At 38.5% G+C, this 19110-nt stretch overlaps 1 protein-coding gene across 3 annotated transcripts in view; it reads left to right on the top strand.

The window, feature by feature from the left end:
- The window catches only part of LOC126475089 (gamma-aminobutyric acid receptor subunit beta-like), a 297362-nt gene extending 280317 nt beyond the window's left edge, over window positions 1-17045 (top strand). The window contains exons 7-8 of one of the 3 annotated variants that reach the window (XM_050102659.1): window positions 13676-13900; window positions 13990-17045. In XM_050102659.1, the coding sequence (XP_049958616.1) occupies window positions 13676-13900; window positions 13990-14465 (701 nt within the window). In that variant the 3' untranslated portion in view covers window positions 14466-17045. Of the gene's footprint in view, window positions 1-13675; window positions 13916-13989 lie in introns of all 3 variants that reach the window. The other 2 variants (XM_050102660.1, XM_050102658.1) reach the window with 2 other exon arrangements.
- Window positions 17046-19110: the final 2065 nt, after the last annotated feature.

Here is a 19110-nt window from a genome sequence, read left to right as displayed (position 1 = left end):
GCATCAGCCTTGGTATTGGTGATTGGCTATTCCCATAATTTTATTTAAGGCAGCACATTGTTATCCAATAAATCTTTGTTTAAAATTAGATATTTGGAGAAACAATAAGCTGATGATACAATACATTATGCCCTCCTACTTAAAAGCATGCTGGTCCCCCTTTGTAATTCAATTCAGCAGTCATTCTGTATGCCATGGATTCAATAAGTACTTCCAGAGGTTTGTGGCACCAGATGCCTATGCACAGGTCACACAATTCCCACAATTTACAGGCGGATGGTTTATGGGCATGGAGCTGGTGCCCAATATCCTCCCATTTGGGTTTCATTGGATTCAGATAAGCCAAATTTGATGGCCAAGACATCAATGTGAGTTCACTGTCATGCTCCTCAACCAATGCAGCATGATTCTGGCCTTGTGACAGGGACAGTTATCCTGCGAGAAGATGTCACCACTGTCGGGAAGGACATCAAGCTTAAGGGGTTACAGGTGGTCCCTAATAATGTGCACATAGTCCACAGATGTCATGGTGCATTGAATTACTTCCACAGTCCCCATGGAAGGCCAGGTGAATGTCCCTCATAACATAATACTGCTCCCACAGGCCTCCCCCACTGGCACAGCATGTTTCGAGTAGTAATTTGCACAGATGACAGCATATCTGTATATGACCATTGACATGGTTTAACAATATAACAGGATTCATGTGACCAGGTTATGATTCCATTGATCTGTAGTCCAATCTCGATGATCCTGTGCCCACTCTAATTATAATTGATGATTTTGTTGGGTCAACATGAGAACCTGTAGGGGTCCTGTGCTGCAGAACACCACATTCACACTGTCCACTGAAAAGTCTCTAAAACACTTGTCCCTGCACCAGCTCTGTACTCTGTCATCAGATCTGTCTCATATTGCTGTCTATCCTGCTTTAGAGAGTTAGAAGGCCTCTGATAACTATGTTCTGTGACGAGGTACGGATGTGCAGCTTCTTGTCGCCTACCTATGGTTTCAGCATTCTTCAACCACTTTCCATAGATGCCCATGACAGTAGCATGCAAACAGCCAACCAGCTTTGCCATTTCCAAGATGCTCACTCCCAGGTAGTGGGCCACAACAATCTGGCTTCTATCAAATTCACTGAAGTCAGGAGATTTCTGCATTTGCGCCACTTATCATCACTAGAATGATCCCCCATTCATCTCTGCTCTGCTCATATACTTCTCTTACCATGTTCTGTGCCGTCAGTGCCACCAAGCAGAATACAACCTCACAGTGGGCAGTGGTCCTAATGGATCAGTTTATATATGGGAGATATTATCTAATGGTTTAAATACCCTGCTGTCACAGTTACAACTGGCTCTAAGAAAGAAAATGAAGCACACATTTTCACAGCACAGTACAGCATCTTCTTTTTCATAGTCTGTTTTAACAGAAAACCTGAACTTTTTCGATTAGAAAAAAATATACAGCTTATAGAATGAGATTTTCACTCTGCAGCAGAGTGTGCGCTGATATGAAACTTCCTGGCAGATTAAAACTGTGTGCCGTACTCGGGACCTTTGCCTTTCGCGGGCAAGTGCTCTACCAACTGAGCTACCCAAGCACGACTCACGCCCCATCCTCACAGCTTTACTTCTGCCAATACCTCGTCTCGTCTCCCTCCTTCCAAACTTTACAGAAGCTCTCCTGCGAACCTTGCAGAACTAGCATTCCTGAAAGAAAGGTAGAGCACTTGCCCACGAAAGGCAAAGGTCCCGAGTTTGAGTCTCGGTCCGGCACACAGTTTTAATCTATACAGCTTATGCCTGTTTGAATATTCATTAGGGTATCATATAAAAATGTGAAGTAAACCAATCAATGACTTCTTCAGATTTTTGCTAAAAATGTTTACCCTTTGCATGAGTACACCATCAGCATAAATGTGAACAAATTTCTTGTTTTCAAAAATGTTTTTGTGCTATAGCCAGTTGGCACTTTATATTTTGTCTACTTTGCCCATTGTGTCTGTATATGTGTGGATGGATATGTGTGTGTGTGCGAGTGTATACCCGTCCTTTTGTCCCCCTAAGGTAAGTCTTTCCGCTCCCGGGATTGGAATGACTCCTTACCCTCTCCCTTAAAACCCAAATCCTTTCGTCTTTCCCTCTCCTTCCCTCTTTCCTGATGAAGCAACCGTTGGTTGCGAAAGCTAGCATTTTGTGTGTATGTTTGTGTTTGTTTGTGTGTCTATCGACGTGCCAGCGCTTTCGTTTGGTAAGTCACATCATCTTTGTTTTTAGATATATTTTCCCAATGTGGAATGTTTCCCTCTATTAATTCATTTATTAGTCATGTATATTTATTAGACATATATAATTTCTACCTCTTTGCTGCATTTTTACAATTCCTCCATTCATCAATTACACTGATGTGACAAAAATCATGGGATAGTGATATGCACATATAAAAATGGTGGTAATATCAGGTTTTTGATGTGATTATGGCCATACAATGAGATTTAATGGACTTTGACTGCAGAATGGCACTTGGAGCTAGACACATGGGACATTCAGTTTCAGAAAGCATTAAGGAATTCAATATTCTGAGATCCACAGTGCGAAGAGTGTGCCAAGAATACCACATTCCTGGCATTACCTCTCACCATGGACAACACAGTGGAAAATGGCCTTCACTTAATAGCCAAAAGCCAAAATCAGGGCATTCGTGTAGCACTGTGAGTGCTAAAAGTCAAGAAAAACTGCATGAAATAACTACATAAATCAATATGAGATGTACAATGAATGTATCTGTTAGGACAGTGTGGCAAAATTTGGCTTTAATGGGCTATGGCAGCAGACGACCAATGTGAGTGCCTTTGCTAGCAGCACAACATTGCCTGCAGCACCTCTCCTGGACTCATTACCATATTGGTTGGACCCTAGATGACTGGAAAACCATGGCCTGGTCAAATAAGTCCTGATTGCAGCTGGTAAGAGGTGATGGTACAGTTTGGGAGTGGTGCGGACTATATGGACCCAAGTTGTCAAAAAGGCACTGTGCAAGCTAGTGATGGTACCATAATGGTGTGGGCTGTGGTTACATGGAATAGACTGGGTCCTCTGGCCCAGCTGAACCAATCATTGGCTGTAAACAGTTTTTGAGCTACATGGAAACCATTTGCAGCCATTCATATACTTCATGTTCCCAAATGTATCACCAAGCCACAATTCTTCACAGTTGGTTTACAGAACATTCTGGATAATTAAAGTGAATGATTTGTCCATCCAGATCACCTAAGATGAATCCCGTAGAATATTTATGGCACATGCGCAAGAGGTCAGTTTGTGCACAAAAAAACTGCACTGGCAACACAATTATGGGTGGCTATAGAGGCAGCATGGCTCAGTATATCTGTAGGAAACTTCCAACAAATTGTTGAGTCCATGCCCTGTTGAATTGCTGCATTAGCCAGGTAAAAGGAGGTCAGACTTGATATTACAAGGTATCCCATGACTTTTGTCACTTCAGTGTGAATTCAATATCTTGTAAATTATTCAGTAATTTTTACTGGGCTTCTTAGTTTTGCCTATTCAATCCTCTTTTGTCTTCACTACTTCATGTTTCAATGCTCCCAATCATCTTCTGTTGTATTCCTTTCCCCTGATCCAGTCAAGCATTGCCTACTGCTATTCCTGAAACTTTCAACTATGCCTGGTTATTTCAATTTGTCTGAGTCCCATCTCTTCAATTTCCTACCTTGTTGCAAAGTATTCAGTTTTTGATCTGCAGCTCATAACCAATAAATTAGGATCAGAGCTTACCTTTGCCCCTGGAAATATTTTGCAGTCTAAATCTGGTTCAAATTCTCTGTCTCATCATTACGTAATCAGTCTGACATCCTCCCAAGTCCCCTGGTCTCTTCCACATATATAACCTTTCATGCTTTTTGAACCATGTGTTAGCAATGATTATGTTATGCTCTGTGCAAAATTCAAACAGGTGGCTTCTTCTTTCATTCCTTTCCCCTGATCTGTGTTCTCTCATTGTCTATTCCTTCTCTTCCTTTTTCTACTATCAAATTGCAGCCCACCATCACAGTTAAATTTTCATCTCCCTTAACTATCTGAATAATTTCTTTTACTTCATCATACATTATTAAACTTCTTGACAGGCTGAACTGCTAGTTGCCATCTGTTGTGGTGAGTGTTGGCTTTGCGTTTATTTGGCTTTTTTGTGTTCACTTTCTTAGGCCTGTTCCAGCATTACCTGTATTTGCTTTTTGTATTTATACCTCTGTATTCATCTGACCAAAAGTCCTGTTCCTCCTGCCACCACACTTCATTATTTTCCACAATATCTCACTTCAGCCTGCACAGTTCCCTCTTTAAATTCTCTAGCCTTCTTCTTTAGTACATCTGTCTATGACAGGTTTCAACTGAAGGTTTTCCACTGTGTTCTGTTCTGAGTATCCTCCTTCATCTATTTGTATGTCCCCTTTCCATATTCATCCATCATTCCAATTATCTTTCTAAGTCTTCCTTTTATCCCTTCACTTTTCCCTCTATAATTCTTTGTTGCAGATAATTTCTATGCAGTACATGTCCAAGCCAAGATCTTTTTCTTTTTCTGATCACACTCAATAATCTGCTTTCTACCCCTATTTTCTTCATTACTTCTTCATTCTACATCTGTCTGTCCATTTCACCTTAAGCATTCTTCTTCACAGCAACTTTTCAAAACTTTCTAGAACCTTTTTTCCTCAGTGCCATTGGAATTATTCCAGATGTTAGTAATTGCTTCATCTTTGTAAATTTTCTCTTTCTTATAGATATCCTCCTCCTCATTTTGTCCGTTCATCTTCCATTCCATATCATATACTTACCACATAGAGAAAAGTTTTTACTTGTTCTACATATTTTTTTTTCTTTTTTTTTTTGTGTCTAAGAATATGTTACATGGAGCTGCTTCTTGCTTATTCTCGTCACTTTTGTCTTCTCTATATTTATTTTATTCCATACTCCTTGCCTTTTCTTGCAGTTCTTTTCAGAATCCGCTGCAGCTCCTCCTCTGATTCTGCCAGATCTGCTTCACCAGCAACATATTTTATAGTTTTATTATTTCTCTCTTGTATCCTCTATGGCCTTATGTAGCAGTTGTTCTCCATATATGTTAAATGGATTTACTGACAGTGAACATTCTTGTCTTACACTTCTTCCAGTGCTCATGTATTCCATCTTCTTCTTCCCTACTCTGTCATATTTTGCTTTGTGTATATTTCATTTATTGATCTTTTATCTTTCCAGTATATACCAACGTCTTAAAATTATCAGCAGTACACTCTGGTTGATTCTATCGAAAGTGTTCTCCCAACTGATAAAATAAATACATAGCTTCTTGGCAATTTTTACTGTTCTTTCTCCAGTCGTCCTTAGACGACCTATTGCATGTCTTTTTCCTTTGCTCTTTGTGAACCTGAACTTGTCTTCCTCTGTATTTTCCTCAGACAACCTGTTGCACGTCTTTTTTCCTTTACCCTTTGTGAACCTGAACTGGTCTTCTTCCACTACATGTTCCTCAATTTTCTTTCAATCTTCTTAATATAATTCTCATTACAGTCTTCATAACATAACATGACTAATAAAACTAGCTGTCCTGTGGACTTTGCATTCTTTTGCATTGCAGTTGTTAGGCAAAGGTACTAGAATAGTCTTATGAAGGTCTTGAGACAAAATTCCTGTGTCATAATTTCCTTGTGTGATCAATGCATGTAGCATACAAACACATAACAGAAAACAGTATTCACACTATCTTTCAAGTACTATTTCTTTGGTTGGTTGGTTGTTTGGGGAAGGAGACCAGACAGCACGGTCATCGGTCTCATCGAATTAGGGAAGGATGGGGAAGGACGTCGGCCGTGCCCTTTCAGAGGAACCATCCCGGCATTTGCCTGGAGTGATTTAGGGAAATCACAGAAAACCTAAATCAGGATGGCCAGACGCGGGATTGAACCGTCGTCCTCCCGAATGCGAGTGTCTAACCATTGCGCCACCTCGCTCGGTTACTATTCATACACACACAACCACACAGATACCCAAATGCATAATCTCCTGATTATTGGTATTCAGTTACTGAAAGCAGTTGCCTGAGCTGATGGAGGTGGGGAGGGGGTACAGGAGGAAATTCCTATCTGAACTATGCAGATGGGAATTGTTTCTTCAACTCAGTCTGCATTCTTGCAATCCCCATGGTCAGATCATGCACTGTCTTCTTTCTCCCATCGCTTTTCCTCTTGACTTCCCCCTCCCCCATATGGGCATTCAACACCCCCCCTCCGCCTCCCCCCTCTCTCTCTCTTCCCCCACCCCTTTCTTCCCTTTCAGTTCCCCCCTCCCTCTTCCTACATTTCATTTGGTGTTCCGTTTGGTCTATATTCTTTTTGCATTGTTCTGTGGCTCTGAAGTCATCTGTCCAAAGACCTGACTCTTTCCCTCCTTGCATCCTTCTGTAGCACCTCCCCACCTCTATCTTCTCAGGCAACTGCTTTCAATAATCGAGTATAGGCAAGTGGTTGCCTTTCCCTTATTGTATGTATTGCTCCATCCATGAATTTGTCAGGTCTAAGACTTTCAGAATGTGGGCTCTGAAATTCATACTGGGGGAGCTATGAGCACTTGTTAACCTTTGCTATTGTGAAACACATCTCCTCTATTGAACAAGTCCACATAGCTCTTAAGGTATGTATTTTAGAGCCCGTGTTTACTACTTTTTTTTCCCCCATCCATACTATCACCTCTGAAAGTTTCTACCTTATTCCACAGTCTACATTACGGTGCATGTCAGAGGGTATCCCTTACCACTATTAGTCATTTCCTTTCCCATTGCACTTGTAATCTTGACCTCCCACACATAACTATCAAAATTCTCTGTCTTTGCACAAATTTTGAGAGCTTCAAGAGGCATAAGATATACCAAAAAATAACTTTTTATTTATCTTCATTATCTCATTGTTGTTGTTGTTGTTGTTGTTGATGATGGCTCAAACACTTGCTGCAGAAATTTGGATTTTGTAGGTTCTTGATGACTAAATAACTGATGAAGATTTGCCTGTATTATTCTTGAATTTTATTCTTTGTCATATCTTTCAACATCACACCAATTTACATTTTCCACATTAAAAAAAAAACAATAATTACATAGTTGGTGACAAACTTAAAAAAAACATCTACTTCCATCAGAGGCATGTCTACCACTACTTACATTCTGCAGTACTCACATTATTCCAAAGAGCTTACAAAGCAGAAGAGTTTACAAACTTTCTTTACCAAAAAAGAATCTTCATCAAATTATATCGTTATTTTATCAATAAATCTAGAAATAAATTTAATGATTAGAGTTATATTGTACAATTAATAATATAAATTTTAAGTATACCATAAATTTCATAATTTCAGATATTTTTAGAAGAAGAATAATTTTAACTGTTAGTACATATCAATTGTAACACATTAATTTCCTTTTTTATACATTTTAGCTTGAAATATAAAACATTATATACAAAATCATATGAATTCTTTTAATGAAACAGCTGAGATAATTTTACCCTATGCAAGAACTGATGGTATACGTGGTATTGGTTATCTCTATTTAAAAAAAAAAAAAAAAAAAAAAAAAAAAAGGTAATGTTAGAGTAGTGTGATTGATCATACACTCACAAATGGAATGAGAGAGAAACAACTGTCTATATGCATCTGCATGAACCCTGTTTTACACACAACGTATGTTGGAGGAAACAGAACCATTCTGCAATCAGATGCAAATGGTGGTACCCTAAATTTTCTTAATAGTGTTCCTTGAAAATAATGTTTGCCTTCCCTCCAGGGATTCCCATTTCAGTTCCTGAAGCATCCCTGTAATACTTGTGTGTGATTCGATCCTCCCAGTACCAAATCTAGCAGCTTGCCTCTGAATTGCTTCAATGTCTTGCTTTAATCCCACCTGGAATGGATGCAAAACACTCAAGCAGTACTCAGTAATGGGTCACACTAGCATATAGTATGCAGTCTCCTTTACAGATGAACCACACTTTCCTAGAATTCTCTCAATAAACCAAAGTTGACCATTTGCCTTCTGTGGGCATTGATGATATACCTCTAACAGTATTAAAGAAGAGTGCAAAAAACCTAATTGAAATACTCACACACTTATGTGGCTGCTCACTTCAGGCAGCCACTTTCCCTGATGTACTGAAAATGTCAAAAGTTTTTTCAGTATATAAAAAAAGGTGAGAAAGATAATGTAAATAACTACAGACCCATCACAGTTGCCTCCTGCATCTCAAAAGTATTAGAAAAAGTTATGTATAACAAACTTATGAAATTTATGAACTAAAAAAACATCCTACATAATGAACAATATGGATACAGAAATAAGAGTTCAACGACAACTACTGTTTGTGAGTGCATCAATTCCATCCTAAGCCTGATGGATTGGTTCAAATGGCTCTGAGCACTATGCGACTTAACTTCTGAGGTCATCAGTTGCCTAGAACTTAGACCTAATTAAACCTAACTAACCTAAGGACATCACACACATCCATGCCCGAGGCAGGATTCGAACCTGCGACGTAGCGGTCACGCGGTTCCAGACTGTAGCGCCTTTAACCGCACGGCCACACCAGCCGGCAAACCTGATGGACAAAAAAAGAAATCAATAGGAGTATTTACTAACTTGTCAAAAGCTTTCAACATGGTGGATCATAAAATTCTGCTATCAAAGCTTGAAAGATATGGTATTCAAGGTCTGTCCAACAACTGGATCAGTTTCTTTCTGGCTAATCATAAGCAGAAAGTGTGCATCAAGCACACATATATCAAACTAAAAACTGTATCTGAACAAACTGCCTGTTGGCTTCTGTCTTGGGTTCTTCGGCCGACGTTCGTCTGATGATTTTTCTCATATTTTGCCAGCACGAGAGGCCATCATTGTCAAAGTTTCACCCTCCATTGCTGGTGGTGGATTGGAGCCAAGCCCATGGCTGCAGACTATATGTATCTGGAGCACCAACGTCCGAGGGCTTCTCCGTGGTCATTTCCAACACGATTCTCTTGCTACCTGCGATGGTCGTTCGCTGCAGGACACGAAGCCAGAATCCATTTACCTTGGGGCTTTCCTCTTTTTTTTTTTGCAGTTGTTCTAATGGTTTTGTATTTCTACAGCTTCTCTGAACAAGTGGGTGTGATAGTTCTTCTCTACAACCAATTTTACAATTTTACTATGTGGTCGGTCTCTCACAGTGAGTGCTCTGCCACAGCCGATTTCTCCATCTGACCCAACCTGGAATGTCATTTATGTTCTGTAATTCTGGAGTTGATCGATTGTACAGTCAATCCAACATAAACTTCTGTGCCCATGCATGGTATGCAGTATATTCCTGCATTGCAAGTGGGTCCCTTTTCTCCTTTGTCAATCTGAAACACTCTTCGATTTTCTTTGTCAGTTTGTAAATAGTCTTTATGGGATGTTTGTGCAATATACGGCTAATTCTGCAATATACAGCCAATTCTGTCCATCACTCTGGGAATGTATGGCAGAAAGGTCATACCCAACATTTCTTTTTCTGATTTCTCACTTCGCCGAGTGTTTGGTTCTGTTATATTTCTAATAACACTTGTGGAGTACCTGTGATATTAGAAGTATAACAGAGCCAAACACTCGGCAAAGTGAGAAATCAGGAAAAGAAGTGTCGGATATGGCCTTCCTGCCATACATTCCCAGAGTGATGGACAGAATCGGCCGTATATTGCACAAACATGGTGTAAAGACTATTAACAAACCAACAAAGAAAATCAAAGAGGATCTCAGATTGGCAAAGGAGAAAAGGGACCCACTTGCAATGCCAGGAATATACTGCATACCATGCACATGTGGAAAAGTTTGTTGGAATGATTGGACGATCGATGAACACCAGGATTACTGAACATAAATGACATTGCAGGTTGGGACAGCTGGAGGAATCGGCTGTGGCAGAGCACTCGCTGTGTGAGACCGACCATGTAGTAAAATTCGGCGACATGGAAGTTCTGGCTGTAGAGAAGAACTATCACACCAACTTGTTCAGAGAAGCTGTAGAAATGAACAGTTGTGAGAATAGCTTCAACAAGAAAGAGGAAAACCTCAAGGCAAATGGAGCTTGGCTTCCTGTGCTGCAGTGAACGACCATCGCAAATAGCAAGAGAACCACACCGTGAATGACTGTGGAGAAGTCCTCAGACGTTGGCATGCCAGATACATATAGTCTGCAGCCGCAAGTTCAGCTCTAGTCCACTACCAGCAATGGAGGGTGAAACTTTGATAATGCCAGCCATTTGTGCTGGCAAAACACCAGAAAAATCATCAGACCAACGTCAGCTGAAGAACCCGAGACAGTAGCCAACAGGCAGTTTGTAAACAAGTGGCCATGAAAGCCTTAACAATTTTGTATCTGAACACTTATCTGACTATAAACAAATTAAATGTGGTGCACTCCAAGGATTAGTAATGGGACCCCTTCTGTACGTAAATGATCTAAACTTAAATGCTGATGCACATAAAACAATCATATTTGCAGATGACACCACAGTTCTACTAAAAGGAGACAGCAATGAACAGTTACAGCAGTGAGTTAACATGGCCACAAAACAACTTACCAGCTGGGCTCAGAATTATCAGCTTATAATAAACAGTAAAAAGCCATTGTACTAAAATTCCACAATGTTCCTAACAAGGACGTGTTTATCTCAAAGGTCTCGATCAATGACAAACTAATTGTTAGCAGTACTGAAGCCAACTTCTTAGGGCTTTGGCTGCTAAGCAACGTAAAATGGAATGAGCAAATTGAATATCTCAATGCAGAACTGAGCAAAACATGTTACCTTCTTTGCTAACTAAAATCATTCTGTAGTAAGAAAACAATAATGAATGCATATCATGCCTACTTTAATTCTCGGCTTAGATATGGGGTCACTTTCTGGGGAAACTCTAAAACAGTTGTAGCAAATTTAAACTAAAAAAAGGGCCATTAGAATCTTTTCTGGGTGCAAGCCTAGTGACTCTTGGAAACCTCTGTTTAAGAAATCTGGTAATCCTTCATTACCATGTGTATACATTATTATGGAAACCCTTTTATTCTTTGAAATAAATGTAATAGGTAAAGACTGCAAAAAAAAAAAAAAAAAAAAAAAAAAAAACTTTTATATACATGATCACTTTACCATACAAATCAGAAACTTACATATAACCCAAATCAGCACAGCTCTGTGCCAAAAATGGCACGTGGGAAATGCACCTTTGGAAAATCTCTAAATTCATATTTACAGCATCACTGCTTTTACTCCATTGAAAGTCATTTAAATTTATGAAATGTGTTATATAAATACTTATGTATAAAGTATATTATTGCAACCTTCAATAAGAATGCCTAGAAATGACTTACAGCCGTATACTTATAACTTGACTTGTCCAATGTCTTATGCATAAGCTGCTTTGTAGACAACAGGACCAATAAATAAAATACAATACAGTACAATAAAATACACTGCCTTTTCCACCACGGTTCTCACATGCTCATTCCATTTCATATTGCTTTTCAGTGTTATGCCCAGATATTTAAATGATGTGACTGTGTCAAACTGGACACTACTAATGCTGTATCCATAACGTTGCAGGTTTGTTTGCTATTCATCACACCAACTAGAAATGTTGTCCAGGTCATCTTGTATTGACAGATTGCTGCCCAACCTGTCCAACAAATCATGTATGTATGTAGAGAATATTAGCAGTTCTGTCACACTTCCCTGGGGCACTCCTGACAATACTCTTCCATCTGATGAACACTTGCCATTGAGGACAACATACCAGCTTCTATAACTTAAGAAGCCTTCAAGCCACTCACATATCTGTGAGCCTATTCCATAAACTTGTACTTTCTTTAATAGCCTGCAGTGGGGCACCATGTCAAACACTTTCCAAAATATGGAATCTGCCTGTTGACCATCATCCATAGTTCGCAGTATATAATATGAGAAAAAGGAAAGCTGAGCTTCACACGAGTGATGCATTCTCAAACTATGCTGATTCAAGGGCATAAGCTTTTGGTCTCAAGAAAATTTATTATATTCAAAATGAGGATATATTCAAGGTTTCTGCAGCAAACCGATGTTAGGGATACTGGTCTGTAATTTTGCGGGTCTGTTCCATTGCCCTTCTTATGCATAGAAGTCACCTGCACTTCTTTCCAGTCACTTGGGACTTCGCACTGGACTAGAGATTCGTGATAAATGCAAGCTAAGTAATGGACCAATGCCATAGAGTACATGTATTCCAATGTCACAGGTAACAGAACAGTTTTTGCTTATAACTTTTCGCTTTCTCATGAGTAGATCTTCATTTCCCCTCACAGGGAAAATTAAATTTTAGTCATAACTGTTAGAGACATAGCACAAGTAAAAGGAATACATTTTTATGAAAAGGATAGATTGCTGCTCACCAGATGAGTAGAGTACTGTAGAGTAAAGCAGAGTAGAGAAGTCATTGAGTCCTCTATATGGTGGGTAGTGATTTATCTTTTTCATAACAATGTATTTCTTTTACTTCCACTGCATGCCAAACAGTTGTGAGTAAAACTTAATTTTCATGTGAAGAGAAATAAAGATCTGCACAGGAGTTGAAATTCTGATCAAACGTTATGATATTCCAATACTGCTACTAAAATTTTCAAGAATGTAAATAATAAGATATAATAGGAAAAAAAGCTATATTGTGTTGTATGTTTGTTATGTACACCTTCTACAACTACGTAAACATCTATACTCTGCAAACCACTGCAAAGTGTATAACAGAAGGTACATCTCACTGTATCTGTTATTAAATTTTTACCCCTGTTGCAGTCATGTATGGAGTTTCCTAGTATTTGACAGAAGCATAATCAAGTCTAAAAACATGGTCAACATCTTTCTGAGAGCTATTAAAAACAGTTTTTATTGAAACTGCAACACATTTCACAGTGCCATGCAATGTGAATGATATTCTGCTATGATTATAGAGTTAAAATGTGAATATACAAAATTGTCATGTTCAGTATAAACCAAACTCTAAAAAGGTTAGCCCAGCTACAAGTTGTTCATGTTGAATTTAATGTTTTAATAGTTCATGTCCTTAACGATTACTGATTAATGTTGCAAATTTTACATAATTTTACAAGTCACACTAGATTTTTCCTATTTTCTCAATGCATGTTTGAATCAATTCATGTATTTAACAATATACAGTAGTCAAAGTTCTTGTGTAAGTACTCTTGTCACACTTTACATCATGACTTTATATGTAGCATCAAACCTGTTTGTTCCACACGAATTTCTTCACATAGTTTTCATCTTTGGCATTTGTGGGACTTACTACAACATGAAAAAAAAAAAATCCTTTGATCCATCACACTATTGGTACTCCAATTTGGCACCACAGTTATGAAAACAAAACTAAACAAAAAGCATGTGCTAGCATGAGATGATAATAAAGCTGAGAAAGTAACTATTCCATAAAAATACAACATTCACACAGTGTAGAAATGAGCAGCACTACTGTCCATGCAAATTTTCTTGTTATTATATGGTATGCAAATTGCATAAAGAGTTAATTATGTTATTTCATTGATTTTCAGGTATCACAACTGTACTGACAATGACAACAATAAGTACAGGTGTCCGCAGTTCTCTTCCTCGAATATCTTATGTCAAAGCAATTGACATATATTTAGTTATGTGCTTTGTATTTGTCTTTGCTGCCCTGCTTGAATATGCAGCTGTTAATTATACATACTGGGGAGCACGGGCCAAAAAGAAGTCTAAGAAAACCAAGGAGGCTGAGGAGAAGAAGACAACGCAAGGCACGACAATACCAAGTTTGTGAACATTTATCTATATCAAATTTGCTCATGTAAATAACATAATAAAAATATAATTTCCTTTCTCACAGGCATGAAGCCCATTACTTCAACAACTGATGGTTTTGCTTCTGCAACAGGTGCATCACCCGATCAGGAAATAATTGAACTTCAAGATGTGCGGATGTCTCCAATACCATCCATACGCAACCGACACAACAGTCGCTTTTCTACATCATCCACAGAGCCTGTGGATCCTTCTCGATTTCCTCCTAGTTTCCGTATGAATCGTTCTCCAGGGTATTCATTTCCAGTTCGATCTACTGGTGGACTGAGGTTTCGAGGATCGAGGAGCCATATACAACATACAAATCATCGGCCAAAAGTGTTCAATGCTCTAAAACGAGGAGCATCAGCTATTAAGGCCTCCATGCCAAAAATTAAGGATGTTAATATCATAGATAAATATTCACGGATCATTTTTCCAGTTTCTTTCATGCTGTTTAATGCTGTGTACTGGATCTTTTATTTTCTTCCAAGTGAAAATGATAAAACCAAAGTGACTTAAAAACAGTAGCAAGCAAACTTCTGTGTGTGTGTGTGTGTGTGTGTGTGTGTGTGTGTGTGTGTGTGTGTGCGCGCGCGCGCGCGTGCGCATATTTTCTGTGGAAGTGGACAAGCCAGCAGCAAATGTAAGGAACTAAAGACTTTTTTAATTACCAAATAAGGTGTAAATAAATGGCATTTCTCTGTCATTTAAAGGTCATGGTTTTGAAGACTTGGCATTCTCAAACAAGGCATCAATACCCAATGTTGTTAAAACTATAATGAGACCATCAATGTGAAAAATAGCCCAAGGACTGCATTTGCTAAAATGTGATGATAATTTGTGATACAGTTTTACATATTCCTTGCAGAACAAATTTAAAATTAATGCAATTTCATTATGCTCTGAGTCTGCAAACTATTTCACAAAGGAGGGCATTACCATACAAATTTGACATGTTCCACCTGTAGAGCTGCTTTCACCTAGACGGAAATAATTACTTTTCTTATCATGCAGCCTTACTACAACAGGAATAAGATGGTGCAATAGAATGCTGTTTTCTATCATAATGAAGTGACAAATGAAACTGATGCATCAAGATCAATATTAGTTTACCTTAAGTGATTTTTAAAGTACTTTCAGAAATTTAATAACAAAGAGTCTGTAGACAGACATTTCCCAAAAAACTACACACAAATTACCTGAGAAATTGTATCATTGAATATTAATACTGCCACCATCATGATTGTCCCTTCACCCACCCCTTTCCCTTTCCACCTCATGTTGCAATGTAGCATATAAATTGATCCTGTCTCCTTTTGTTCCAGTGTTATTGTAATGTACCACCACCACCACCACAACAACAACAATTAGGCACACAAGATGCATTTAACTTCTGTTGGTTCTCACATGACTGTTAAACAATTACTGCTTTCTTGCCTTTACATCTCCTGCTATTTAAGCCTTTCACCCAGTCAGTTAGTTCTTTATGTTTTGTTCACACATCTTTTCTTCTTAGTCTCTTCACATAAGCAGATTAACCATGTCTTGCATTCTCTACAGTCTCACCCTTCATGTCTCACAATTAGAATGTTAAAATCATGCACATTCTTTCCAAGCTGTGAATTCCAGTTTCAGAAACAAATATATTGTTGGAAAATTGTACTGTTATTTAATGGAAACCTTGTATTCCAATAAAACACTGCTGGTCTAACATATTTTCATTTTTCCTGAAACTTCCTCAATGGGCGTTGACACTGCTGAGTTGTGCTAAATTTTTTTCTCGGTGTGTCTTCTCTGCTTTCCCTGTTTCATTTGATTCCAGGATTCAGTAACTTTTCTGACACTGCATTTTTAATTTTAAGAACCACAAAGTGTGTCCCCTTACATGGCACTCAATGTGAAGCTACGTTGTAGTGTGCATAATGCAAATAGTCCTACACAGAAAACAATTTTCAAAAATATTTCTGCCATATCCATCATTAAACATTTTTCCAGTCTTGCTCTACCCAGCACATCACTCATTAATCTACATAGTCGCAATGATTTTAGGCACCAGTGAATGTCATTTATGTCCCCTTTCATAAGTGGTAATAATCTACTCACAACACACACAAAAAGATTATGCTGGCAGAGACCAAAAATCATTTCTATTAAATACAAAGAACAGACATAAAATGCAAGCCTGTAAGGTTAGTTATTTTTGTTCATACAGATATTTCCATGATCTCCATTTATCTTGTTAGCTTTTTAGTATTTTTAATAAAACACAAATAGTCATTGTATTGTTGACATCTTTGTTCATAGATTCACTTATTTACAATTCACTCATCTAATCTCAAAATTACAAATGTTTCTTTGTCCAAAGTAAGACTTAGCGTGGTGGTACCATAAAACACTATCAAACTAAGAGAAACATTCTTGAGTTTATGAATTTCAATTCATATTGCTTGCTAGTGGACGTACAAGTCACTTCCATGTATCAAACATTGAAACATTCACATTATATGCTAGTATGCATAAAAACTTCATATTTTTACATAAATTTTCCTCCATATTTTTACATAGTGCTGCTGTTTGTTATTAAGAAATATCTAAAACAATGTTGTATGAGAAAAGAAGTGTTATGTACTACAACAAGTAACTATATTGCTACTGGTTAGCAGTATATGTGAAAATACATAATTGTTGCAACTATTAACAGAAGAAAAACTGTGAAAATAGATTTATGTTTTCATGCAAAATGATTTACGGAAATATGGTGCTTCAAAAGACGTGTGTTGCTAAGGCAATGAATGAATGAGATATGTTGTGTATGCTAATCTGCACATTCTTATTCACTGGCTTTGAGAGATTTTAAAAGTACTGCAGGCAGATAACTAATGTTAGTTATTGTAATTGATGTGTATTGTTTCTTCAGATAAAACTGTATATTTTTTTATTTTTCATGTCAGAGAGAGTGAATATTCATGTTGGTGTTTTATTATAAAGTGAATGATAATGTGGTTAAAAATTCTAACAACTTCCTGAAGTTTATTAGGCAACAACGGAGTTTGTTAGTTAAGTTTAAAAGACAAGAATAAAGTTTAAAGAGTCTCCTGATATACTTGTTTATTTCTGGTACTGTCTTGTGCTCACAAGACCCCCTACTCCACGATGGTATAAACTACACTTCTGTAAGAAAACAAAACATCAGCCACTTGCCATTTGTGCAAATTAAATATTTTGAAATATGCACTACAAAAAGTCCATTTACTATTAAATGAAGTTCACAAATTTCAGTATTTTGACTTAAGTATGGATTCCTCTAAATATAAAGAAAGAAATCTTTATCCATGAGAGAATATATGTTACCTACTGAAAGCATACAAATCACTGCACTACATGTGGGCTTGTCTCCCAAGAAAAAGTCTTTTATTAATGTTTTATTCTGTCACTAACAATGATGGCACCAATAATGTCATTAAACTAGATTAGTCAAGGAGGCTAAGAAATTGTGGCTCTGACTTATGAATCTCTATTATGAAACAGTCATCAAATCCCAGTAGCACATTGTGTAGCTAAAGGCTCACAGGGGAACAAAAATTTGATTTTCAGTATTTAATATAACTATTCACTAAATTTCAAAATTTAAAATGCTGTCATAATCTACTCATCAAGAGGTATAATTTATATTAAAGACTTAAAACAATAAGTCAAGTATTAAAGTTAGAAGCTTTGTATATAACTTAAGACAATGTAACTCAGTGTGCAAGTTAACCAGACCAGGGTTTCTCAACCGCCATGTTGCGACACAATGGTATGTCATGAATATGTATCAGATGTGTCATATGATTTTTAATTTCTTCTAATCTTATGCAAAAAAAAAAAATATATCTAGAAGATAGCCTCTTCAAGAATCTTACACAATAAATTTCTAAAATTTATATCTCATAGCCATGCCTTAACAACAAATCTGTGGGTTTTCTAGCTATACCGACTGACCACACACTGAAAACTCCAACTGATTACGATCAGGCACTTCTATTACAGTTCATATAATTGCACCAGACACAGGGAAAACATTACAGGTAATAACAGTTCATACATCCACAACAGAGTCAAAAGGACACACAGTCCAAAAGAACACCAAGTCCAAAGGCAATTTACTCTGAACTTGACAGGTGGCAGTTACTGGCGGTTGATGCTCGCCACAGATGCCGCCGCCCTCCCGCCCCTCCTGCCCCAGGAGTGCGGAGGACTGTGGGAGTGGGGGGGGGGGGGGGGGGGGGAGGGCGGACATGTGTGTGTGGACTAGTGGACTAGTGATGTTACAGTCTGACATCCAGTGCGGAGGATGGACTGGTTGACTGCATGCGTGAACTGGACTGGCACGGAAGATGTCGTCATTGAAGTACGGGTGGAGAGGGGGATGTGAATCTTGAGCATTCTGTTGGTGCTGAACATTGCAGCTATGCCAGCTGAATCCACTCTGTTTGTGATAGGGACATTACAAAAAGTCCCCTATTAGGAGAACGAAGATGGATCCCTCGTGGAGCTGTAAGGGAAGCTCATCATGTGGACACCCAGAGGCACTGATTGACAGACAAAGGTCATCAACAGTGGATGTAGAAAATGCTAGGGGGAATGCGGGGTGGGGAGAATAATGTAGTTCAGGGGAAGCAGTAAAACATTCTGTGGGGCATTGGTTGCCAACACTTGTGATGGGTTAACGTCACACACCACATGTGGTTGGGCCTGAGGTTGTGGATCATCACACGCAATGCCTGAGTGAAGTGAGGGTTGAATACTATCACATGCAACAGCTGAGCTGCCCGAAGGTGTAGGATTTGTGCACATATGACCAGGGTGGGGCGCAGGGGAGTGGGCGGTATGTGTGAGATCGGAGCCATTGCATGACACAGGAGCACTCAAATCAGCAGGTTGTGGTTCAGATTCTTCAATTGTCCAGGTTGGTTTCACATGTTGAAGAGAAACTGTGTTGATGGCCATTGATGAGGATATACATAGTATTGTCCATGTGAGCCTACACTCAGTGCAGGCCAGAGTAACGTGGCTGTAATGCTGGTTTGACTGTGTCATCCTGTAACATAATGAACTTGCAAGAGTCCAGAGCCAAATACAGAAAAACCTGATGACAGGTGTGTGGTCGTGGAGGGGAATGCAG

This window comes from Schistocerca serialis, chromosome 4 (genome assembly GCF_023864345.2).
Source record: "Schistocerca serialis cubense isolate TAMUIC-IGC-003099 chromosome 4, iqSchSeri2.2, whole genome shotgun sequence".
Classification (NCBI taxonomy): domain Eukaryota; kingdom Metazoa; phylum Arthropoda; class Insecta; order Orthoptera; family Acrididae; genus Schistocerca; species Schistocerca serialis.
This window is presented reverse-complemented; position numbering and strand designations above follow the sequence as displayed.